Source organism: Desmodus rotundus, chromosome 6 (assembly GCF_022682495.2).
Source record: "Desmodus rotundus isolate HL8 chromosome 6, HLdesRot8A.1, whole genome shotgun sequence".
NCBI lineage: Eukaryota > Metazoa > Chordata > Mammalia > Chiroptera > Phyllostomidae > Desmodus > Desmodus rotundus.
The window spans coordinates 21,504,381-21,524,042 of record NC_071392.1 but is presented as its reverse complement, the minus strand read 5'-3'; the positions used below and the strand labels follow the sequence as shown (position 1 = coordinate 21,524,042).

Below are 19,662 nucleotides of genomic sequence, written 5' to 3'. Positions count from 1 at the left end.
GGTCTATGTCTCTGCTCTATAGTTACTTAATTATTAGAAATTTACCAGAAAAAAAAGGTCTATTCACCTCTAAATCAACAACATATCAATGACTAGGAAGAATGAAATCTTGAAGTTGAAAACTTAATTTTTGTCTCAAAGCCTCTTGAACACCCTATCATGACCCTTTCTCTAACAGACTAGAGCCGTTTTCCCTATTTACCATAAACTTCAATGGTTATCAGATCCATATTCACTGATCATCCATTATTGAGTCTTAAATTTTCTTCCAAAGTTATGAAATGGTAATATCAAAAATTCAAACTGCAATAACCTAAGGGACAGAGTGGTATTTTATTTCTTCTTTTATTTTGATGGAGAAGGGAGTCGAGAATTCAGCTGTGAATCTGTTAAATGTGAAATGTCAATGAGACATCCAATTGAAGATGTCAACTAGGCAGCCGCACATTCAGAGCTGAAGTTGAGAGGAGAGGATTGAGTTAGAAAGATACATTTGAAAGTCATTGTCACATACACGGCATTTAAAGCCTTAGAACAGAGGATCACGAAGGAAGCGAAAGTTGAGTTTTAGAAGGGAACATAAAGCAGGAAATAGTCAGGAGAAGAGTCTGCAAAGGCGGTTGAGACAGATAGTCCAAAGATTGGCTAAGAAAGTAGAAATTATGGATCTGCAAGCAAGAGACATGAGTGTTTTAGAAAGAATTTATTATCTAATTCAATTAATTTAAAGTGTTCGGGCAAAATAAACAATGAATATTGACTATGAATACCTAAACTTTAATGGTTTCCCAAATTGCTGAGAGCAGAAACCAGGTAGATGAATGGAACAGGAAGCAGAGAGATCTTCAAGAATCAGGCATTCTAGAGAACATCTGTAGGTTGAGAGCAAGATAGAGTTGTAGGCAAGGGAAAATTATTTTCCCTCTACTTTTCTAGGGTTTTTTGGCTAAGATTCCCTGTAATAAAAGACAGCTGACTACAGAAAAACAAACAGAAGTTTAACAATATGTATAAGGTGGGGAAAAGTAGGTTTACAGTTTTTTTGTATGGGAAATAATACAATAATTAATAAATAATAATACAGGAATAAACTGTTTTGTGTACTCATACCTGTAAAGCTACTTTTGCCCCACCCAGTGTACTTCCTGTATATATGGGAGTTGGTCCAGAAAATCGAGTAACTGCAAATGACCAAGCCAACACCTTAAATATCGTTCCCAGATAAAGACAAAGGAAAGATGTTGGGAGCTGCGGGAGCCTGGTTTGGGGAGGTTACCGGGAAACTCACAGTAAACAAGGGCAGGGTTATTATACAGATTTATTTATTAGGTGCCTTTCCCAGTGCTAAGAGTTTCCACAGATTGAGTCATCCTCCTCCCTCTTCTACAGAGAGGCAGACACCCTTACAAATGGAGATTTCCTTTAAAAACGTATGTTTCCTACAAAAGGTAACCCTTAGTCTGTTTTCAAAGCTTCTCTTGTGTCTGCATTTTAAAAATAATAATAATAACCAGCTCAAGATCCTCCTTCTGCCAGAAGGCACATTTTGCAGTGGGAAATTCTGCTCCCCTTGTGAGTAAAGAATTAAGTAGATGAATGACTACAGAAGGGGCGCAGTCCTTGAGATCAATGAACAAGGGTGTCGGTGGCTTATCAGTCCAAGGGGCCTTATGACTTTGACTATGTTTAGCTTTGAATTCTAGTTCCGTTTCAGCTCCGGATCCCTAAAGTAGGATATCGCCTAGCTCCTTTTCTGTGAAACCGGACAGAAGGACTCGGAGCAGACCTCAGCGCTGCCCTCAAGGACTGAAGACATGATTTATTACCCTTACCATACCTCCAACCAATCACCCTCCTTCACAGCTCCGGACCTCTAACCCATACTGGCTTGTGATTTTTGTCCTGTGTGATCTGACACCTACTTGCCATCAGAAAGTCGGGTCTTTAGAACATTAGCGCTCCACCCACTATTGATACTCCAGAACAGCCAATTCAATATTAAGTTATTTTCTTTTCTAAACTGCAAACTCCTGTTGGTGCACTTTTTAGCTGGTGCACACAGGCAGATGGACCCAAGTATTGCAGTCTGGCAAACTTATGGAAGGATAAGTCTAAACCACCAAATAACAGATAAAAGTGTTAGATCCTTCCACAACTGTTCCAAGCACAAAACCACAACATAAAAGACTTGAAGTTCTAATTATGAAACCCGTATTTCTAGGAACATTTCTTTTTTTAAATCTCAGAAGTCAGGAATTTCTTCAACTATAATATTTTTCTCCTCAATATGTTAAGTATGTTAAGTACAGATAGAAATTTTAATCTACTTTTCATCTGAATTCACTAACAATTTAAGTAAATTTATGTATTTGTGTGGATTCCTTGTAAATATGTATTGAACTAGTTTTTCCTCTGTTATTCTGTCTTATGTTATTTTAATTATTTGACCACCCAACAAAACTAAGTGAGGAAAGGAGAAAATTTTCTCCCTTCTCCACAATAATAAAAGGAAATAAAGGGCTTGAGAGAGCAAACTAGGAGAGAAACAGAATAAAGAGAAAGATACAGATTAAGAAATAGGGAAAGAGGAAGATGAATCAAACTTGTTTATTTTGGACAAGGACATTAGTAGCAAAATATCTTTTTTGCATTAAGTTTATTTATACTTATTATTTTTTAAATTACTGAATTGACAAAGTTATATGAAACATCATTTAGGGGTCTCTTTTATTGCTTATAAAATCATCTCATTTCAGACTTTTTGATGATCATTTTAAATGACCCATTCCATACTGACAAGTCCAATTGAAACAGCTTGTTTGTGGCCGTATAAATTGGAGGCAAACAAAGAAAATCACATGCAAGGTAAGAAGACATATTATAGGGCCTTTAGTAGCTACTGTTCGGTATGTGTTCTGGGTTGTGTGAAATGTGTGGTGCCCCCTATGGGCTGAACCGAGGAGCTACTTCCTAGAACAAGATTGTCCTTCAGATGGACTAGCGTGTTCAGCCAGCTACTGGCTAACAAGGCAATGCTGTCACTCTCTTAAAATACATTTTAAGAGACTCATAATTTAAACAAATGACTTGGGCAATTTCCCCTTTCCTTAAAATTAACTCTCTGTTCAAAACAAAAGTATAACCGAATTGCTACCTATTGAAAACAAAAACATAGCTGAACACTTACCTCTATATTATATCAACAAAAGATACACTGTGAGTTGAAGGGCTGAAGGAAAACAAATGCAGACATATCTTAGGCTTTCTGACCAACCAATTGCATGTTTGCCAGCTGCATTAACTCTCCAAAGGCAAACTTCCCTCTGTCTACTTTCTGGATTATACCTTCAGCGTTTCTTGCTACTGCTGCTGCCTGAGGCAGCCTATTTGATTTTGACTCCACTGCTCAGGAACTCACCCAGCACAGCAGTGTGAGACTTGCAGAATAATGAGACAAGCCTTTAAATGCTACTCAGCTTGGCTGACCTCATCAGGCTTCTTCCCACTAAAGCTTTGCAATGGACTCTGCCTGGGAGGCATTTTATCTCTTCATCAAACCTTCTGTCCATAATCGTTTATTTTTGTATGAGTCCCTCAGTACTTTCAAAGTGACTCCAAACTCCCTGCCCATCAGAACTATCTCAAGGCTGTTTTAAAGGATATACTGAAAACACTTGAAAAATTATCCATTTCTCACTCCGGCAGCTTCTAAAAAATTAATATACTCTCTATGTTGTCTTCTTAATCATAGCAAACATTTTTATCCTTTATGAGTAATTTGAATTTATGGTGCAAAGGAGTTTCCTGGTCCCTTTATTCATGTTCTTCCTTTTTAGTCTCATTCTCATGAAGGAGCAATTTTGCTTGTTTGTGCTTTCTTTTTAAGCTAACGATCACCCAAGAGACGAGATATAAAGAGTTAGTGTAGCAGTGATTACCTGAATGGATTCTAGACACAGTCTACCTGATTGGAACCATGGCTCTCTAATTTAATATCTGTATGACCTTAGGTAACTTATTTAACTTTCCTGAGCTTAAATTTCCTCATCTGTAAAATGGCAATAATAATAAAATTTGCTGGCCTCACAGGGATGCTATGGAGATTACATAGGTCAGCATAGGTAAAGCATAGGTATCTAGAGAAATGTGACCTATAATAAACTCATAAAATCTTTGTAAGTGTTAGATACTATATTTGCCACCCAGATATGCTCTGGGTGATAATAAATATCAGCCTGCAAACATTTGGCTTGCCTTAAAAGTGTGCTACTTTTAAGACTCTAAAATAGACCCACGGTCTGCACTGAGCCATCTCTTACCCTCATGGGATGAAGTCATGAATAATAGCCAAACCTGACTACCCAGGACACCAAAATAATGGTCTCGCCCGCTGTGACCTTGCTGGACTCAGGTGGGAAACAGCCAAGACACTGCAAAGAGCTACAAAAACACAATGGAAAGGAGACAAGAGAAGAAAGGGCAGAGGGAAAAATGAACAAGTGCTTTGCCCATTATTTGTACCCTGGGCATGTCTCAGATCAGGCACTCACAGCACTCCGCTCTTTGTGAAACAGAGACTACATGATCACCCTTTAAAACTCTATATGGAGCAATTACATGGGGAGAGTTAGAGAAGCATTACATAGGATTTTTGACCTGTGGAATTGCCACGCCTAAATCCAAGAATACCATAGAAAGTTCCAGAAGCTTCTACACTGGCCTTCAAATTGACAGCAGAGAGGTGTAGAGCATTCTGAGAATCCATGACAAGGAGACATCTTAGACTCTGCAGTAGACCTGCAAAAGGAACATATGCTTTGCAAATTCTATTTCTATTCCAAAGCTATTTCTATAGGACCAAGTTGTATTCTGTACGATTATCAAGATGATTCCTCAAAGAAGTTCCTTGCAGAAAATACTGGGTAAAGAAACCTGCCATAGGATGACTTATTCCTATTCATTATACAATGTTTATAAAGAAAGTTGGGGATCCTTCATGGAGAAAAAAGACCCATGAAGGTTGTTGTGTAAATTCTAAGGAAGGATAATTTGAACTATATATTGAAGAAGTCATAGGTATATGACCAAAATGGGACTATGAATATAAGTGAAGTATGAGGTTAGAATGCCATCTTCAAGGTGCCTCATAGAAGAGAACCTGGAGAAAGTGGCAATATCTCCGTGTGCTGAGTGCTATGCTATTAATAGTTTAAACAGCAAATCTCCATCAAGTTAGGGAATGCCAGGATAGCGAGTGATGCTGAGATCTTGACCACTTGAACAAGAGAAGTTAAAATACATGCAATTTTGTGATACACTAGAGAGTTTTTAGAAGGATTCTACAGAGGAGGACTTAGGAAAAGAAAGCCAGTTGAGACTCTAATATATGGCCCAGTGCCAAGCTCTGCCAGCCATCAGTCTCCCCAAGACATCTGCATATCCCTGTGGTTTTCGTTAATGTAAGTGGATCAGACAGCAGTTATGGAGAACCAGGAAAAATTACAAATAGCCTTGGCTGGTGTGGCTCAGTGGATTGAGTGCTGGCCCATGAACAAATAGGTCGCTGGTTCAATTCTCAGTCAGGGCACATGCCTGGGTTGTGAGCCAGGTCTCTAGTTGAGGGCACTCGAGAGGCAACCAAGCAATGTATCTCTCTCACACTGGTGTTTCTCTCCCTTTCTTTCTCCCTCCCCCTCTTCTCTCAAAAAATAAATAAATAAAATCTTTTTAAAAAAGAAATAGTTAACGAGTCAAGGATCACATGTCAACTGAAAAGATATGTCTGATTGAACACTGAGATGTTGGTGGACACTTTGCATAGTTGAAATGAGAACTTCAGTCCCCACGTTGATGAGCAGAGGTGGTGACACGAGCAAGGGATGGGATACCCCGAATGTGCAGCGCAAGCTGGGAAATTATGTTTCTTTCCTGGAGCTGGGACAAAATACCATTTTATTAGATTGAGTTGGCCTATACAAGAGAGACCCGCTGCAGCTCCTACCTTACAATATCCTGAGAAAAGTATAAGCAGTCTAAAGTGCCTGAACGAACAGGAAGAAGAATTCTGCACAGAGTCTCAGGGGACCATTATTAGCGAGTTCATCCCTGGGCGTTACTGTCCACATTTCCTTGAGAGACTATGGACAAAAGTCTCTGGGATCTGAAAGTGATCTCTTCCTGTGCTGGCTGGAGTGAGGAGTTCCAAGGTTGCCAGAAGAGAATGAGGTCAGAGAAACGGTGCGTATGGACCCAGCACTTTGTTGCAACACTACTGTTGTTAAGTAGTCTTAATTGCTGTTTTTTTCCAGGTAGGAACCTATTCTTTATTTCTTCCAGGAGACATCAACTGGCATCTTATTTGTTCCCCTATGTGCCCTTTGGCCAACCTGCATGGTGAAATAAAAGTTAAACGTATCATGACAACATTCCCAAATGCCTCAGCCTACAGACTATAGTAAAAAGGAGCTAAACACAAAGTATAAATTTTTTTTGACACTGCAATTTTCAGATGCTCAAGGATCTCAAAGAGTGGATGAAAGGGAAGCCACAAGGGGGGAGGAAGAGTTCTCTTACTTTATGTGGAATGGGGACTCGGGAGTACTGGAGCAATGTGTGATCACAGGGCACATGGAATTTGGTCAGTGATGATTTTAGGAACATCTATTTCTTTAAGATGAATTATTTGAGAAACTGTTAAATTAATGGTATTGTTTTTTACTTCTCAACTCTATTCTCTTTGGATCATGCTGGGGGATAAGGTGGCAAAAGGCAAACTTACACAGAACTGAATGTAACAATGATGGCAGCCAGTAGTAGAAGGAGAAGGAAGAGGTTTGCAAGGTGCCTTCAGCAGAAAGCGACTTTGAAAATGGCAGAAATGATCATTACATGAAAGGACACCATACAGTGGTGCCTCCTAAATGGCCTGTGGAGCAGTTATTGCTGCTTCGGAAGGGCTTCCCCGAGATTCATACAGCAATGCCTATGCCACTGACAGCAAGAAGGAGAGAAGAGGCTGAAGATCGTTAGAGTGCATTTTCTCTGACCCAAAAGAGCCCAAAATGTTTAAAATGTTGTTTTTTAATTCTGGCATTTGTGAAGTGAATATAAGACAAGTGAAAGGCAAAATGTGCTGGTCTAGAAGGGTTATTTAGAATAATTCTGGCTCATAAGTTTGAAAAAAAATTGTACTCACTGATTTTTGTTCCCGTCATAACCACCTAATCTGATATCGGTAATAGACTGTATCAGTAGTCACATCAAACTATATTGATGCAATAATCAGAATGTACCTCCTGTTCCATAAATGCTGCGGGATGCTTTTCATTACATACTACCTCCTTAAATAACTTTCAACAAAGAGCTTTTAAGAGCCAATTTCTAAAGAAAAACTCTCATATGGCAGAAATTTAAAAACATACCATGACTAATCTGTGATATACATAGGGAAACTATAAACCAAAACTATTTGGCAGAATTTTGTAAACATCTGGGAGACTTTCCTGTCCAAGTCAAAGCATTTTACTCTTTTCTTGATTTTTTCACATAAGAACTTTGGTTTCCCACTGACTTCAGTGGTGGAGTAGGTTTCAAGGGACAATGTATTATCCTAACCTAGTAAGAAACTAAGATGAAAAAGGTACAGGAGTCATCCATCATTTGGTAGCTCTAGCAGTTCAAAGAGCAACACATTCTGCTCCAAAGATACTTATGACATTGGACAGAAAGCCAACAGCATCCTCACCATCCATTAAGTTGCATGGAATTCTCAAAGCATTTGGCGGGGGTCGGGGCATGGGAGGTACTCTGCCTGGATTGAGGCTGCTTGTTCCCTTCTCCCAAATTCTTCCTTCTGTGTTTATTCTATAATAAAACACTGAAAATTAAGTTCACGGTAACTGTTACTTTCAAGAGGTATGTGTGTAAATGTCTGTGTTTTAAGAGATGTATTTCCTTGAATAAAATTTAAAAATTAAGCCTATTTTTTTATGAGTAGTCTCAAAAATAGCAGCAACTAAATGAGTTTTCTTTCATCTTCATTGCATGAATAAAAATAAAGTAAGTGAGTCTCCTTCTACCTTGAAAGTATAGAGCACAAATAGGAGGCTTGAACGGCCAGTGGTAGGTCAAAAGGTAAGAAATGGGGCGAGAGACCAAGACAAGAGACTTCCAGGCACAAGTCTGAGGCTACCTTTATATGGACTAAAGAGCATCCTGCTGGGAAAACACGTATTTTCTTCAACCTCTGGACTGCTGATTAAGGTGGTAATAACTATTATAAACTTCTGTTTATCGGGAAACAATTCTCAATGTCTCATGTTTCTGCAGGCTTCACAAGCAGCAATACAGGCTATTTTTATTCCAGTCTATCATTTCAAGAATGCTTTCACAGTGAAACACCATGGGAGAGAGAGGGAGATTGCAAGCCTTTCTTCAGCAAAATGGACATTTGTTCACTATCCATTATAAAAGATTCCGGTTCCCAAAACTTGGGGTTCCTCTCCAATAACCTAAGCCACTGCTTGTGCAGAGGTCACCTGACCCTCTGGACCAGGTGGGAACTGAAGTAGGGTGGCCAGTAAAAACAAGCTACTTGCAGTTTGCTATGGCATGATCGGTAAAGTTCTTTATCTCTGACCCATGACCTCTAGCATCATGACTGTGTAGCAAGCTAACTTGTTACATGATGAGTAGGATAAAATCTAACACCCACTGCAGTTGTGGCAATGTTCTTCCTTATAGAATACATTTCTAGATATGAGGAAATCAGCCTTGCACCTGGAGATGCCTTGGGAATGCTTTGAAAGAGGCTATAGGATTTGAAGATAAACTGTAATTTAAGAGGTTAAAGAAGAAGATTGGGCCACAAGAGCAGGAGGGTATTTCTTACATAGTCCCAAAGGAGTGAACTGTAAAATTCAGCACATGATGAAATTAGAAATGTGTGTTTAGGAGAAGCAGAGATATTGAACTGCATAAAAATAAAAGAAATAGAAGGATAACTCTGAACAATCTACGGAAAATAACAAAGAAAGCAATAATTAACTTACGTACGGTGGTTAGCAGTACAAAGCAATGAGATGGGCTTTATTATTTTCTTAATTACACAGCTGAGAAAATTAAAGTTTAGAAGTTTATGTAACTTGCTAAAGGATAAAGCTAAGACACTAGGAAGATAGACATTAGAGAGGAACTTAAGACAATTGAACAAAAACCAAAACAACAACAAAAAAAATCACATTGGGCCATAAGCTCAGAATCTTTCAGCACAAGTTATTTGCCTATTGCCTGATAACAAACATGTCTTTTTCTCCGAGGTGAAAGAACAAAATCCCTCTTTTTCCCTGTTCACTTTACGTATCCAGCCATGAGAAAGGACATCCTGCCATTTAAAAAAACCTGGATGGACCGTGAATGTATTAGGCTAAGTAAGTAAGTCAGAAAGACAAAGGCAAATACTGTAAGACCTCACCTACACGTGGAACGGGAAATTAAAAAGTTGCACACGCGGAGCCCAGATTGGTGGCTGCCCACGGCTGCAGTTAGGAGTACGGGAGAAGGGGGGCGAAATGGGATAAAGATGGTCCAAAGGTACAAACTTCCACTTCTAAGATGAGTGAGTCCTGGGGATGTAATATGTGGTAATGTGACTATAGTTAACAGTACTATACCGTATATTTGAAAGTTGCTAAGAGAATGTCATAAAAGTTCTCTCCACACACACGCAAACTGTAACTGTGTGGTAATGAATGTTAACTACATTTATTGTGCTAATCATTTCACGAAACATTAAATTATTATGCTGGACACCTAAAACTAATACAATGTTATTTCAACTATACCTCAATTAAAAAACATTCTTGCATATATTACATTCACAGAATGTATTTCATTGCTTTATCATTTGCTGCCTTGTTTGTTTCTCTCAATAGACTACGACCTTTGATTAAAAGCATCAAAATATGCATTTCTGTACTACCCAGAGCCAATCAATGCCTAAGAGTAAAAGATGCTAAATACTGTTAGTGAAGTAATGACCAATGAGTAAAGTCACATTTCCCTAGTCTGCATACTGGGGGCGGGGGCGGCTCTTCCAGCTACAATGCAGGCTGGGGGGACGAAGGAATCGTCCACTGAATAACAACCTTTAACCTATAACTGAGTAAAGAATATCATTCAATGTGTGTGAGTATAGTGGTAACTTGTTATAATTTCTCCTACTCATATCAGTGATAAAACAAGAGTTATTATTTATAAGTAGGGAGTGTTATCCTCATTTTGTAGATGAAGAAACAGAAGCTTAAAGAGATTGTGATGACTTGCTTAATGTTCCAAGGTAAATGACAGGTTATATTTCACTCGTGTGATACTGGCCACATTAGCAGTTTTCACCGAATATTTCACTTCTCTCCTGACACTGAGCTGACAGAAGGAATGCATTTCTCTACTCCATGGAAGCTAGATGTGGTCACGTGGATCGCATGGGCCAAAGAAACGTAAGCACATCACTCACTACCAGGCAGAAAAGCCTTCAGAGCCAGCACCCAATTCACAAGCCCTCCGTTTCTCACTGCCACAATGTCTGCCAGTGTTTAAAGCTGATGACTGCTCCAGCTGTCTGGGACTTGACTGAGGATAATGTAAAATTGAACCATTTACTGACTCAGATTTGGAAATATAATATGAGCAAGAAACGTCTATGTTGTTAAGCCACCGAGATTTTGTGAATTTTTCAACCATAGCCTAATTTTGCTCGCCTCAACCAATACTTCATAGGAATCCTAACTTCAATATGCAAGTTTGCTCAATCACAAATCTTAATAAAATTGTGTTTGTGCCAAGTGTCCAACAATGAAAAAAATATATGTTTAAAATCATTGAAAATTAGGTCTCTTTAGGATACTAAAATAATGAAAATTTAGACATTCATAATTATTATTTTCTTTACTATTGCAAGACTTAGTATTGAAAAATTTAGGATATGTAGACCCAGAGAAGCCACCAACGGAATAGTCAGTCTGAAGCAGTACAACAAATAGAAACCACAGCCAAAGATGAGGCAAAAAAGATCATGCAGCCAACTTACATCCCAGAAATAACATCTGGGTCAGAGCCAGGAACTGCTTAGTTAATCAGTGTGAATCGGAAGAAACAGGGTCGGAAATGAGAGACACGTACTACCTAAAATAGAGTTGCAGATTCCAGATTCAGACCAAGTGTCAGGGCAAAGTCAACACATTTCACCTCAGTAGTATAATCAGAGGCGGGGGGAAAAGTCCTCATTTGCTATTAAACTACCTCGGTCACCACCACCATCACCATCCTCCTCATAACAATAATATATGGGTCCCTGGTCACTTTGCCTGCATCTTCACACTTAATCGATACTGCACCCTAGGACACAGGTGAGGAAGCGAAGGTGCACGGCGCAGCACCAGAACTCACACCCAGTTCTATCTGACCTAATAATGCGTTCACAGCCACTACACCAAATGACCCTGTGCAACGAGAGTCATTATCAGTAAGTGGCATGGCCTCCCAAAATAGAATCAGTGTATCACAGAGCAGGGGCCAAAAGGAAAAGTCAATTCCTGCACAACAGATTAGAGAGAGGACTAGCAAATAATCTAAACACACCTAAAAATCCATTGAAGGAGGTGCACACACAGGAGGAGGTCAAGCCTCTCTCCCTCTGCTCTCCTTGTCCCATCTGGTATGAATCGGCACAAAACATCTCTCAAAGACACAATGGGATCATCCCCCTAGAGGGTGGGATTTCTTGAGAGAGTAAGTCTCCTGAAAATGGAAATGAACTTTCCCATATTTTTATTATAGTTGCTTCATGATTTTCTCCTCATCTCCCTTTCCCCTTCCCTGTTTTCATAAAGGAAGCGTGAGGGAAGTTCCAGGCACAGGAGGAGTGCATGTGGGTAGAATCAGGAACATGCCTCTCCTTTAGGCAGAGCATCGCTGAAGTTAATAATCAGGTCCAATCTACCGGGATGAGAGATTAGAAAGACATTTTGAGGCCAAAACCATAGTTAGCCGCTTTGCTCCTTTGCTTTGCCTTATTTGCGAAAACTCTTGAGAGACGGCTATTCTGTGGGAGACGTAAGGACCTGACTCCCGAATTCCAGATTTCTCTATTTTGAAAGCATGATGTTGTGATCTTCATTAAGAAACATAAATGAATTACTGTTTTTATCTTTGTTACCACTTATTTTGCCATGGCAATGGGCCAGGTAATCTGCCTGAAGGAAGTCATTTGCCTCCCTCCAAGGCTTATTGTGAGAAATAAATGATACTTGTATATTGTTTAGAGTATGGTGCTAAAAGTCTTTGATTTATTATGATGGTGATTACTGTCTCACTAAATCCTACAATACTTTGAGCTCTTCCCAGTAAGAAAGCTGAGGCTCAAGGGCATTTATGTAACATTGTCGAGACCTCACCACTACTGAGTAGAAGGCAGGGTTGCTGTGCAACATTGTCAAACACTAGTTTCCGCACAAAGCCTGTGCTGTTTCTGCTAAGCCAGGCTGCATGCTTCTCTCCAATGGAAAAAAAAAATGTATAATACATCCAAAATTAGGCACACTGGTCCTTATTGAAAATAACAGTTCATCATAATTTTGCACCTCTGTACAATGCCAGCTGCTACAAACGGTATGAAATTTATGAGCGTTTGAAAGTGTTCCCTCCATAACAGCACAGTATTTTTCAAAAATAATTTGCATGCTATACAATACACTTTATATATAGCAGATAAAAAGCTAATCCTAAGTAACAATATGTGGGCAGATAATGGATTGTTTAGAAATACTGTGTAGGTTTCACATAGAAAATAGTCCACGAAAAGATTTGGAGTTTCTTAACCCTTCACTGTGCCATAAAACCACAGCAGGGAGCACTGACAAATTGATAATGTGATAAGCTCCATTCTCTACATGATGGGAGTGAGAGCTATCTTATCACTACGGTTTGATGACTTCCTATACAGAGTGGAAATGAAAATTATACTCCTCTCCCACATATCAGTGGACATCTTTCCCATGGAGTGACTCAGCCTGAAAGCCTAAACGGGAGCAGGGTCTCAGCATGCTGCCGGCAGCCACAGCAGGCTCCACGTTAGCCGTCTGCACCATTTGTGGGAACGACACGGAACCCAGGCTGCCAACAGCACCAGCAGCAGCTTCTACCTTGTGGAAAGAATCTAGTCTTGTAACAGAAAATGAGACACCGACCCAAACTCCAAAATGTGGCACTTTTCTGTTTGACTATCAACAATATGTTCCAACAGCCAACATAACGAACTCACTTCCCCCTCTAGTAAAATAATGAACGGTTACATCACAAATAATTTGCCAGGCGATGTTCTTATTACTTGGCAGATATTAAGTCATTTAATACTTACAACACTCGACGTTTTTATTGTTTTCCCCATTTCACAAGTGCAAAAAATGGGACACAGAGATGTGATGTAACTTTTCCAAAGTCAGAAATCTAAAATACGGGAGGCCCAGGATTTGGACACAAGCTGTCTGATATGCCAGCTGCCTAACAAGGAATGCTGTGCCAAAATCACTCTGTGTACCCCAATTCATCATGAAAGCAGCCTAGAAGTTGAGAATCAATTGTAGTCGCAGGGTATAATGTTCACTACATGTTAAATGAAAATGTTAAAACCCGCCCCCCAGTGAGGAGGGTCTTTGGGATTAGAGGTCATGAGGGTGGAGTTCGGATGCGGTGACTGGGTCAGTGCCCTTTTAGGAGTTCCCAGAGAGCTCGCAGCCCCCCTTTTGCTCCTCCCACCATGTGAGGGTACAAAAAGAACTTGACCTCTTGCAACCCCAAAGAAGGCCCTTATCAGTACCCAGCCATGCTGGCACCTGATCCCAGACTTCAGCCTCCAGAACTGTGAGAAATAAATTTCTGTTGTGTATTTAAGTAGCCCAGTCTATGGCACTTCCTTATAGCAGCATGCTTGGGGGATATCGTGGCAATTGTAGAGAAGATCCCAAATCAGATAATGTGAGAAAATGGTATTTGCTGGGTTAAACTTGAATAATTTAGTTTTGCTGGGGTAAGGGTTCCATGAACTCATTTAACTTGACCTAGAGTTCCATACCCCCCCGCACCCCCTAAAAGTATACACAACACTTACTTGAAATAATCTTACTATGTTGCAAGTGAATACTTAAATCAATAACATGTCATAACTTAATTATCTAATACATGTAAACAATTTCTTATTAAGAGATACAAAATGACATCTAAAGAGCACATCCGACAGACCACTTTTATGACAGAGTATGGACGGAGGCCACTTCACCAGTACTGCACAGCAGCATGAAAAATCCGGTCCTTAAACACCACAGATAAACAGATCATAGGTGCTGAATAGCAAGGGGAAGGACACTACTTTTATCGTCTTCGGGATGATAAGTGTGTTTCCAGTTACGTTTTGACAATGGAAATTTATGACGTGAGGATACATTCTAATCATGATAGTCTCTGCTTCTTAATTACACAGGAAACTTCATAGAGCAGCAATTTTCAACCATTTTCATCTCATGGCACACAAACCTATTGCTGAAATTCTTCAGTACACCAAAAAATACATTCGATTTTTTGGTCAAGCTTAGAAAAAGTAGGTATAATCTTGACTCGCTCACATCAGATGGCTATTGCTGCGTTGGTGGTTGTCATTTTTTTTATTTGACAGTTTAAGGTCAGTGTCCCTGACTTAATAGTCAGGTATTGCATGTTTTTAAAAATTCTTGTGGTGCAGTAATTGAAAATTGCTGTCACGGAGGATTAAGTCTCACACTTTTTATGTAGTCTTTCTTATTTTAAAAAAAAATAGCAAGTCAACTGATTACGGAAGTAGCACTATGATTTTCATTCAATGTTAATCGATCAATTCATCTTCTCATAAAATCCATTTGAATAATGTTCTTACACTTACCATGTTACTTCTTGCTACCAATTTATTGCATTTTCATTCATCTTTGTTTCAATGTTATAACTTTTACATTTATGATCGTTTTTATTACTTAGGCATTTACAAAACTGATTATTAAATCAAGCTTTCTTACATCATAATTAAATATACCCCTTATATTCAATAAAAATAGCAGCCTGTGATATATTTCATGCTTTAGTATTAAATTCTGTTTACCAATTCAAAGGAAATTTGAAATATTTAATTAACAGCCGTTATAAATGATATTTTAGCTGTCATGGCAATAATTTACCTACTTTATATTCATGTTTCATACAAGGATTTTTTCCTATAAGCACCTAAACACTGGGAAATATATTTAAATAATCAAGCCAAGTTCAACAAACCTAAATCAAATTCATTGTTCTCTTTACTTGGGGGATTATGTCACTAAAATCCCCCATCCATCTTTAGCTCTCAATTCTCATATTTTATTATTTGCCAAGTTCTCTGTTAGTTTTCATCTGAACCTCTACTTTTCTGGTCTTTTCTCATCATCCATCCACATTATTTAGTTTACTCCAATAGCCCACTGGCCCAACTCTAGTCTCTTTCCATTTATTCTCAGAGTTCTCCAATTAAACTTTCTGAAGTACAACATTGTGTAAGTCACTCTTCCCCTAACACCTTACGATTCCTCCTTACTGACTAACTCAAGTTTAATATTGTGTTCTATTGATTCCAGGTCATTTCTACAATCTTAAATATACATCCTCCTTCAATTTGTGGTGTGGCTCATCTCTCTTCCTTAAAAATATGCTGAATATCCTTTTACATCTGTATCATTTTCTTCTTCACTTATCTTAAAACTATATTTCAAGATTTATCTCGAGTCCTACTTCTCCCATGAATACTTCCCTTTCTCCATCTCAAATGGAATACATAAGCCTCAGAGAACCCCCAAATTTGTTTGTGGCCCTTACAATATTCTTCCTAGAAATAACAGTCCATCAGTTTTAGCCTTCATTAAAATGTAAATTCCTTGAAGGCATGGTCCGTATCTGTTCATATTTGCATTTCCTGAGACATCAAGCAGAATACGGCCCCAAAAGAAGATGGTCAGAAATACTTACTTAATTTTTGGATATAATGCAAAGAGAATATAGAAATTGGAAACCATAGGTAAATCATTTGTAGACCATTTAGAAGTTATTGATTATAAGGATATAGACAAGAATTGAACCATCCTGGACTAAATTTTCTTTGTGTGATAAATGAATGAATTGTAGTTTCAGTGGTTCAAAACAATTTTTGAGTATGAGGAGCACATTTTGACGTCAAAAATTTATGACACACGCCCTGTCCAGTGTGGCTCAGCTGGGTGTAGTCCCACAGCTTGAAGGGTTGCCAGGGTTGTGGGGTCAGTCCCCTGTCTGGGCACATGCAAGAGATAATGGTTGGATGATTCGCTCTCACATTGATATTTCTCTCCCTCTCTTTCTCCCTCCCTCCCCCTCTCCAAAAATAAATAAATATGTGTGTGTTTTTTAAATATTACACCCACCTCTTCCATATGGTAATTGTATTTTTATTATTATTGACTAAAAAATGTGCACACGTTCTTATGGATTTGTGACTTCCTGGTAAATACTCAGCAGCATTCTTAAACCCTCACCCAGAGTACTGCAGCCTTCAAGTTAGGAAAGCTCTAGAAAACCTGTAAGCTTGGATTTTTCAATAATGTGCATTGTTTATTAATATTCCTGACTTATAATATGTAGCATGTAAATATGTTATTATTCATTATTATCATCACATTTATTTATTATTCCCAATCCCTCTTCTGTGTTTAACCATTTTCTCTCCCTCTCCGTCATGTTATTTACATTATTCCCAACACTTGTCTTCTACAGACCATAACTCCTCTGTGCCTTACCGTCACCAGCTACTTCAGGTTTTGCTTTTTTAATTATTATGAGCCATTGTTTTTCCTCTTTCCATTTCTTACATCTTATTCTCCTAGTAGCATGTTATTCCCTTTACTCTCACCATTTTTATTATGTTCTCTATGGGTTATTTCTTCTTGACTATCATCTTCCAAAACTTTCAGTGCCTCCTATTTATTAGTTGCTCCCTTTTTTCTCTTCAATACCTTGACCCAGTTGTTATATACATACATACATATATATATATATGTGTGTGTGTGTGTGTGTGTGTGTGTGTGTATAAATAGCTGAAACTCATTTCATGAAACAAACATATTCCTGGAAATCTATGATAAAAACAAATGTCTTGTAAACAAAATCTTATTGTGTATCTATAAAGAAATTTAATATTTAAAAATACGCCACTATAAAGCGCATTACCACAGTCTATCTTTTCTATAAATACACACACTAAACAAGTTGTCCTAAGGTCCTGGCAGCTCTTCTTTTTTTTCTTTTTCTTTTTTTTTTTTACAACCTCTAAAGCCAACTCCACAATGTATCTATGACTCCCTACTCCCAGTCCTTTTGGAAATACTAGGCTGAGAAACAGGAAAAACATCTCCGATTTCCCTTCCCTCCCAATGTCTATGAATCAGATCCTGTTGACTCAAGAATAACACCATTTATTTTTCTCCTTTTACTTCCTTACTACTGTCTTCTCCTTCTTCTTCTTGGCTCCCATCTTGCCAGTCTCCATTCCCCCAGGCTGTCTTATGCTTTGTGTCACTTCTATTACAGGTAAAGTGTTTCCAAGTTTAGTTTTGCACCTAGCACCCTAGTTCCTTTCCTTCTAGAGTTGATGTTTGATTTAAGTTTACTCCTCCTCATGCCAAAAGGGTAGTCAGCAGTCGACCGACTTGCTACTAACACAGAAGACATGCCTACATCTACCCCGATACTGATCATAATCTGTAACCTGTTCCTGTAAATTATCGTACCTTGTTTAGCACAAAACAAGTAAAATGCCAAGTAAAATGATATTATTCACATGAATACTTACACTCAGCATATTTCTGAAGTTGGGAAAATTCTGAGGGGCTCAGGTGGGCCCACTTTTCCTGGTTTGTCATGGTGATGGTGTTGAGTTCTCTACCATAGCAGGTGAGGAGTTCTTTATCCAGGTGTTTGGCAGAGTCCTATGCTTCAAATTTTCCACCAGGCATGTTTTATGATAAAATACCTCAAGCTTTCAAAATATGCGGTCTGTCAACATGAAACCTCTGTGGCTCTGTGTCTGTGGTGTCAATAACGTGTTAAAGCACTGCGAAAAGAGAAACGTAAAGAGATTAGCTTTATTATTCAAAGGAAAGCAAGGACAAGTTATACAATGGTAAGGATTTTTAGTCTTTAAATAATGTATTTTAAAGTTTTTCTTTGTTGCATTATGCTCAATTTTTAATTACTTGTTCACTCTTTCATGGCATTTATATACATTTACTCATGTGAATTCATAGAAATAAATATGATTAAGGCTATAAGATATAAAAAACATTTAAGTCTAGATTCATAAAAAGGTTGTTTTGCTAGACTTTATAAACCCCACATTTAAAGAGTTGAAAGGGTATCACTTTTATCAATCTGATTTTATCAATTCTTTAATATCTAAATAAACATAATATAAAAAAATTCTAGATCCAAGTTGTTAAAGGAGGTTGCATAGCTCTATAGCTCCCCTGCACTTACAACTCACTAACATACAACACTTCCAGCAGTGGCATGGAATGTTGCCCAGTACCAGCACAAATATTCACAATCAAGCAAATCAAAATTTGGGGGAGCATATAAACTATTTTGTCTGTAGCAATAAAATAGAGAGAACAATTTTATTTTATAATTTTTTTAATCCCAATAAAATTTACCAAATTAAAGCAAATTCCCAATGCATGACAGACTTGCTTGATAGTCGATGATCCTGTCGTGACTCATGCTTAACAATAAAGCCCCGGGTTGTCACAGATCCATATTCAGTGGGGCACTGATAAGGGAAAACAACGTGAAAAACCTTGGGGGCTCATGAAAAACCTTGGGGGCTCAACTTTTTATCCGAGATGATAACCAATTGCTCAGCAATCATCCAGACTGCAATATAATTGTTATAGAAAATTAGGTATTTAGAAACAATAAGAGAGTTTACGCCATTGTATGATTAGAAGAAAGTTTCTTCAGGCATCATTACCTAAATCCACAGCCCCTTTTTGGGGTCATCGTCTCTGACCTTTCCTCTCCATCTTTTTACCGTTCTCCATGATCAGGCCCAGCCCATTGTCATGTCCTTGTCATTGTCATCTTTACCTTAGACAACTGTTCTTGTTGATGTCATCTGTGCAGGGTTTTACAAGGTGATAGTTTTCTATTTAATCGGTAAAAATGAAGACACAGTTGTGCTCACACAGGCCAAATTGCTAGACCTCCTTCCCCTCCACGGGGACACTGTTTCATACAATCATGCATTTGTGGAAGCAATGCAAACAAAAAGAAACAGGAATGTGTGATGGACATTTCCTTATGTCTTCTGCCTAGCATCTTCCTGCTGACTTCATCCTTCACATTGATTTCATCCTAATGTTTTGCTTCTCACTGGTTACATGTAGTTGTGGTGGGACTATAAAACAAGGTGTCCTGTTCTCTCCATCCAAAGGGAGACAGATGATTCAGTCACATTTGGCACATTAGCCTTCGCCTCATGAAGCTTTAAATGTTGAGTGGAGTGATTCAAGAGCAGAGTAAAAA

At 38.5% G+C, this 19,662-nt stretch overlaps 1 protein-coding gene across 4 annotated transcripts in view; it reads right to left on the bottom strand.

Annotated features, from left to right (window-relative positions):
• Positions 1-18,193, bottom strand: part of DGKB (diacylglycerol kinase beta) — a 532,510-nt gene extending 514,317 nt beyond the window's left edge. For 3 of the 4 annotated variants that reach the window (XM_053927066.1, XM_053927067.1, XM_045185303.2), the window contains exon 1: positions 17,933-18,187. In XM_053927066.1, coding sequence (XP_053783041.1) covers positions 17,933-18,002 — 70 coding nt within the window. In that variant the 5' untranslated portion in view covers positions 18,003-18,187. Of the gene's footprint in view, positions 1-17,932 lie in introns of all 4 variants that reach the window. The other variant, XM_053927068.1, reaches the window with a different exon arrangement.
• Between the last annotated feature and the right edge of the window lie 1,469 nt (positions 18,194-19,662).